At 41.9% G+C, this 7,500-nt stretch overlaps 1 protein-coding gene across 1 annotated transcript in view; it reads right to left on the bottom strand.

Annotated features, from left to right (window-relative positions):
* The window catches only part of LOC121843173 (protein kinase C-binding protein NELL2-like), a gene marked incomplete at its 3' end in the record, with an annotated part of 39,577 nt that extends 34,176 nt beyond the window's left edge, over positions 1–5,401 (bottom strand). The window contains exon 1 of the mRNA XM_042312777.1: positions 5,265–5,401. Within this exon, the coding sequence (XP_042168711.1) occupies positions 5,265–5,343 (79 nt within the window). The remainder of the gene's footprint in view (positions 1–5,264) is intronic.
* Positions 5,402–7,500: the final 2,099 nt, after the last annotated feature.

Below are 7,500 nucleotides of genomic sequence, written 5' to 3'. Positions count from 1 at the left end.
TGGGTTTCTGTAGAAGTACTTTGTGACATCAGCTGATGTCACAAAGGCTTTATTAATACCTTTGATAGATTGATGCATGCTGAGAAATGTTTTTTGACTGACAGGCAACTGTATGCTATGTATGCTAACTGAGAGCTATAGATGAGGTGAAGGAGTCAATGTAATGCGGACTGGCGCACATTCAGATCTGATCTGAATAAAGTGGATATTCTATCAAATCCGTCATGATTTATGTCTTGTAACAGGCCCACATCATGGTTGCTTAAGTCCAATTTGGGTATATTTGGCTGTTTTCACTGCATAACATGTAAAAGTTGTCCCTTTTCAGGTTTAGAAGAAGTGACTGCTAAATGCTAACTCCTGTTCGTATAAGCTGGTTAGCATAGTAGCATAGCTAACGTACAGAAATCGGTGGTGGTAGTCAAAGTAGTTTTTAACTGTAATGCAGTTGATTGGTGACGATGACGTGAACATGTGTTGGGGTCGACCTCCATACCAGCATTATACTCTGATCTTCACCTCAACATAGTGTCAAATACACATATAACCAATCAGCTAAATGTAGGATCATGTTGCTGGGGGAAATGAGGAGACTTGAGATCTTTCCTCACGGACTTTCCCCTTGCGTTTCCATGACAATTCCATTGTTTTCATCGAGTTCGCTTGACCTCTTTACCGCATCTATGGAGTTTTCACTCAACTGACCGTTAAATTCATTTTTATCAATTAGGAATTAGAACACTTTAATTTAACAGTGTAATTTAACAGGATCTATATGAAAATAACTAAGTTAAGTTTCTGTTGTGTTGAAGTCAGCTCACCCACCCAAGTAGAGAAAACCTGATGCATAAACAAAGATCTGTAAAAAGTGTATTGTGTTGTTTTCACCTTCCTGCTGCTAAGGCTGTCAGTGGAGCTTCCTTCAGATGAACATTCATTATGAAACTCCTGACAGCTCCCTTAACCACTGGCACTACACACACACACACACACACACACACACACAAACACACAAACACAGTGAGAGATACACACACAGACATAAACACACACACACACACACACACACACACACACACACACACACACACACACACACACACACACACACACACACGCATCACACATATTGGTGAATAGATAGAGACAAACAAAGAGAGACACACACACATAAACATACACACATATACACACACATACAGAAAGAGAGAGAGAGGGAGAGAGAGACACACAGACACACACACACACACACACACACACAGAAAGACACACACATAGACACACAGAGACACACACACCTCTTGACAGTCACCAGCTACCTTAAAGCAGTGATACTAGACTGCTCTAGTCTGGACCCCAGTCTCCTCTCTACAAGACTGCTCTAGTCTGGACACCGGTCTCCTCTCTACTAGACTGCTCTAGTCTGGACCCCAGTCTCCTCTCTACTAGACTGCTCTAGTCTGGACACCGGTCTCCTCTCTACTAGACTGCTCTAGTCTGCACATTAGTCTCCTCTCTACTAGATGCTCTAGTCTGGACACCGGTCTGCTCTCTACTAGACTGCTCTAGTCTGGACACCGGTCTCCTCTCTACTAGACTGCTCTAGTCTGGACACCGGTCTCCTCTCTACTAGACTGCTCTAGTCTGCACATTAGTCTCCTCTCTACTAGATGCTCTAGTCTGGACATCAGTCTCCTCTCTACTAGATGCTCTAGTCTGGACACCGGTCTCCTCTCTACTAGACTGCTCTAGTCTGGACACCGGTCTCCTCTCTACTAGATGCTCTAGTCTGGACATCAGTCTCCTCTCTACTAGATGCTCTAGTCTGGACACCAGTCTCCTCTCTACTAGACTGCTCTAGTCTGAACACCGGTCTCCTCTCTGATTTAGACATCAACTATTTGGCAATGTTTCATACTTTGGATCAAATTAATCACAAAGTCAGTCCATAAATATTATACAATAAGAGTCATTTAGAAACTAGAATCTAGTGTTCTGTCACTGCTGTAAACACTGGGTCAACTAATATTCTACAATAAGAGTCCTTTAGAAACTAGAATCTAGTGTTCTGTCACTGCTGTAAACACTGGGTCAACTAATATTCTACAATAAGAGTCCTTTAGAAACTAGAATCTAGTGTTCTGTCACTGCTGTAAACACTGGGTCAACTAATATTCTACAATAAGAGTCCTTTAGAAACTAGAATCTAGTGTTCTGTCACTGCTGTAAACACTGGGTCATTAATATTGCCAGAGCGTAGTGGCTAAAATATTAATCGTATTGTGCGAGCTGTGATGAGACGAATAAATCATTTCAATGCTAATGTTTTCCTGGTTCTTGGACAATGTAATCTACCAGCCCCTGCCACTTTGGCTGATGTCATTACAAGGATAGACAAGTAGCTCCAATCATTAAAACATTGCTGTTTATCTATCATTTCACTGGGGAGAATATAAATGGCTTCTCATTGTGAGAGAGGAGGAGAGGAGAGGAGGAGAGAGGAGAGAGAGAGTGAGAGGAGAGGAGAGGAGAGGAGAGGAGAGGAGAGGAGAGGAGAGGAGAGGAGAGGAGAGAGAGGAGAGGAGAGGAGAGGAGAGGAGAGGAGAGGAGAGGAGAGGAGAGGAGAGGAGAGGAGAGGAGAGGAGAGGAGAGGAGAGGAGAGGAGAGGAGAGGAGAGGAGAGGAGAGGAGAAACCTGGTGGCATTATACACATATCAACTTTTCAGCTATTTATAATGTTGTGGCTGGAAACTAACAGTTTGACTCATGGACACCAGTCTCCACACAATATCTAATGGATTCATGGCATTTCACTGAATCCTGGAACTAAATGTAATGAGCCAAAGGCACAAAGGGGCTTCTATGTGAGGACACATTCAGTATCTATTGAGTGCAAAGCTTTGGGATTAGCCTGGTCCCAGATCTGTAGCTATGTGACATAGCCAACTCTTCTCTCTGTTAACTCTTCTCTCTATGTTATAGCCTAGTCAATAGATTTTGTTTCTCACCCATCTACACACAATACCTCATAATGACATCACAACACCTCATAATGACATCACAACACCTCATAATGACATCACAACACCTCATAATGACATCACAACACATAATGACATCACAATACCTCATAATGACATCACAATACCTCATAATGACATCACAACACCTCATAATAACATCACAAAACCTCATAATGACAAAGTGAAAACATGTTTTTATAATGAAATAGAGAAATAACTAATTTACATAAGTATTCACACCCTGAGTCAATCAATACATGTTAGAATCACCTTTGGCAGTGATTACAGCTATGAGTCTTTCTGGGTAGGTCTTTAAAAGGGCTTTGCACATCTGGATTGTACAATATTTGCACATTCTTCAAGCTCTGTCAAGTTGGTTGTTGATCATTGCTAGACAGACATTTTCAAGTCGATTTAAGTCAAAATTGTAACTAGCCCACTCAGGAACATTCGTCTTGATAAGCAACTCCAGTGTATATTTGGCCTTGTGTTTTAGGTTATTGTCCTGCTGAAAGGTGAATGTATCTCCCAGTGTCTGGTGGAAAGCAGACTGAACCAGTTTTTCCTCTAGGATTTTGCCTGTGCTTAGCTCTATTCCATTAATTTTATCCCCCAAAAAACTTGCTAGTCCTTGCCGATGACAAGCATACCCATAACATGATGTTGCCAACGCCATGTCTGAAAATATGAAGAGTGGTACTCAGTGATGTGTTGTGTTGGAATTTCCCTCAACATAACACTGTATTCAGAACATAAAGTTAATTTCTTTGCCACAGTTTTACTTTAGTGCCTTACTGCAAACAGGATGCATGTTTTGGAATATTTTTAGTCTGTACAGGATTCCTTCTTTTTTAGTCTGTCATTTGGTCAATATTGTGGAGTAACTACAATGTTGTTGATCCATCTTAATTTTTCACAGCCATTATTAAACTCTGTAACTGTTTTAAAGTCGCCATTGGCCTCATGGTCAATTCCCTTTGCAGTTTCCTTCCTCTCCAGGAACTGAGTTAGGAAGGAAACTGTATCTTTGTTGTGAGCGGGTGTATTGTTTCACCATTAATAACTTCACCATACACAGAATAGTAAAGTGATGTGGTACTGTACGAAACATTTACAATTGAGATAACCATCAAATCGACAGGTTGTGTTAGCAGAACAATTGGATTTTCAAAGAGATAACTACGAGGGATAGAGCCAAGAGATGAGATACCAAATGAAACAACTTTTAAATGTTAACATCATCATAGCCCCTATGCTATTCAGTTGCCTGAGGAAGCAATGCTATTCCCAGAGGCATATGTGGGCATTGCAAACGTGGACAAGACAAGTCTCCACAGTCACAACATCCCACAGCATCTACCAAATTATAACAACATATGTGAACAAACAAATGTGTTATAAAATATCTAAATTAGAACACCAGAACATTTTGTCCCAGCAATGTGGAAATGTGTCTTTGGCTAGTCTTTCCTGTTGTCTTCACAGCATGATTTAGTAATGAAGTCACGATTAGTAATAGAGTCGTTGTAGTAATAAAGTAATTCTGTACAGAGAGCTCCGTCACTTACCAAAGGAACAGAACAGATAGAAGCTGTGACTAAACTCCGTGCCATCTGCTTCCAGTGTGAAGGAGCTAAATCACCTAGCATTAGAGATATTATCTTTTTAATTACCGATCCAGAGCAAATGTGCCGTGTCAACCCCACTGAGACTCTCTCTCTCTCTCTCTCTCAAGGTCCTCTGAGGTTAGAGCAGACATGTTTGAATTAGTCATGAACATAAGACCAGATCATAAGACCAGCTAACCTCTAATGCTAGCCCACTTCTCAAACAAACAACCCTGATGTCAAATCATGCAATGTAAGGTAAAGTAGCTTTACTCTGGTCAATAATACTGTCCTTTGTAGAAGTCAGGCCTGCAGTGTGTATGTGTGTGTGTGCCCATGCAGATGTATGTGTTTGACTGGTGTGTGTGTGTGTGTGTGTGTGTGTGTGTGTGTGTGTTGTGTGTGTGTGTGTGTGTGTGTGTGTGTGTGTGTGTGTGTGTGTGTGTGTGTCTGTGTGTGTGTGTGTGTGCCCATGCAGATGTATGTGTTTGACTGGTGTGTGTGTGTGTGTGTGTGTGTGTGTGTGTGTGTGTGTGTGTGTGTGTGTGTGTCTGTGTCTGTGTGTGTGTGTGTGTGTGTGTGTGTGTGTCTGTGTCTGTGTGTGTGTGTGTGTGTGTGTGTGTGGGTGGCTCACCTGTGCAGGAATAGTCATCGATCCGGATGTATCCAGTGTGGCAGATGCACATGAAGGATCCTGGAGTATTGACACACATGGTGTTCTCTCTGCAGTAGTGCTTTCCCTCAGCACACTCATCAATATCTGGAATACAGACCAACGGGTCAAACAGACTGTTACAGGAAGGTCAATAAGGACCAACTAAGACCCAGACCCTCCCCAGTCGATACAATTAAGAACCATTGTCCAGCACAAAGATGAAGCCTATACCTGGTCCTTCCTAGTCTACAGCATATAGCATAGGATATAGCTCTATAGTGGACCCCCCAATGTCTAGAACATTGAAAGTGATGAACTGTTGTGTAACAATATATGTGTGTATTCCACCCACCAACTAGTCTCTGTTTCATCACCCACCAACTAGTCTCTGTTACATCAACCACCAACTAGTCTCTGTTACATCAACCACCAGTCTCTGTTACATCAACCACCAACTAGTCTCTGTTACATCAACCACCAACTAGTCTCTGTTACATCAACCACCAACTAGTCTCTGTTACATCAACCACCAACTAGTCTCTGTTACATCAACCACCAACTAGTCTCTGTTACATCAACCACCAACTAGTCTCTGTTTCATCAACCACCAGCTAGTCTCTTTCATCAACCACCAGTCTCTGTTACATCAACCACCAACTAGTCTCTGTTTCATCAACCACCAACTAGTCTCTGTTACATCACCCACCAACTAGTCTCTGTTTCATCACCCACCAACTAGTCTCTGTTTCATCACCCACCAACTAGTCTCTGTTTCATCACCCACAAGCTAGTCTCTTTCATCACCCACCAACTAGTCTCTGTTTCATCAACCACCAGCTAGTCTCTTTCATCAACCACCAGTCTCTGTTTCATCACCCACCAACTAGTCTCTGTTACATCACCCACCAACTAGTCTCTGTTTCATCACGCACCAACTAGTCTCTGTTACATCAACCACCAACTAGTCTCTGTTACATCACCCACTAACTAGTCTCTGTTTCATCACCCACCAACTAGTCTCTGTTACATCACCCACCAACTAGTCTCTGTTTCATCACCCACCAACTAGTCTCTGTTACATCACCCACCAACTAGTCTCTGTTTCATCACCCACCAACTAGTCTCTGTTACATCACCCACCAACTAGTCTCTGTTTCATCACCCACCAACTAGTCTCTGTTACATCACCCACCAACTAGTCAATTCAATTCAAGGGGCTTTATTGGCATGGGAAACATGTGTTAACATTGCCAAAGCAAGTGAGGTAGATAATATACAAAAGTGAAATAAACAATAAAAATTCACAGTAAACATTACACATACATACATTACACAACAGGTCACAAATCTTGCTGCTGTGATGGCACACTGTGGAATTTCACCCAGTAGATATGGGAGTTGATCAAAATTGGGTTTGTTTTCGAATTCTTTGTGGATCTGTGTAATCTGAGGAAATATGTGTCTCTAATATGGTCATACATTGGACAGGAGGTTAGGAAGTGCAGCTCAGTTTCCACCTCATTTTGTGGGCAGTGTGCACATAGCACACATAGTCTTCTCTTGAGAGCCATGTCTGCCTACGGTGGCCTTTCTCAATAGCAAGGCTATGCTCACTGAGTCTGTACATAGTCAAAGCTTTCCTTAAATTTGGGTCAGTCACAGTGGTCAGGTATTCTGCCACTGTGTACTCTCTGTTTAGTCACAGTGGTCAGGTATTCTGCCACTGTGTACTCTCTGTTTAGGGACAAATAGCATTCTATTTTGCGCTGTTTTTTTGTCAATTATTTCCAATGTGTCAAGTAATTATCTTTTTGTTTTCTCATGATTTGGTTGGGTCTAATTGTGTTGCTGTCCTGGGGCTCTGTGGGGTCCGTTTCTGAACAGAGCCCCAGGACCAGCTTGCTTAGGGGACTCTTCTCCTATTTTTTAACTGCACACTTGTTGTTTGTGTACATGGATTTTATAATGTTGTATGTTTTACCCCCAACACCACTTCCCATCAATTTGTATAGAAGACCCTCATGCCAAATTGAGTCAAAGGCTTTTTTGAAATCAACAAAGCATGAGAAGACTTTGCCTTTGTTTTGGTTTGTTTGTTTGTCAATTAAGGTGTGCAGGGTGAATACATGGTCTGTTGTACGGTAATTTGGTAGAATGCCAATTTGACATTTGCTCAGTACATTGTTTCACTGAGGAAATGTACAAGTCTGCTGTT

This window comes from Oncorhynchus tshawytscha, unplaced genomic scaffold (genome assembly GCF_018296145.1).
Source record: "Oncorhynchus tshawytscha isolate Ot180627B unplaced genomic scaffold, Otsh_v2.0 Un_contig_3633_pilon_pilon, whole genome shotgun sequence".
Lineage (NCBI taxonomy): Eukaryota > Metazoa > Chordata > Actinopteri > Salmoniformes > Salmonidae > Oncorhynchus > Oncorhynchus tshawytscha.
This window is presented reverse-complemented; position numbering and strand designations above follow the sequence as displayed.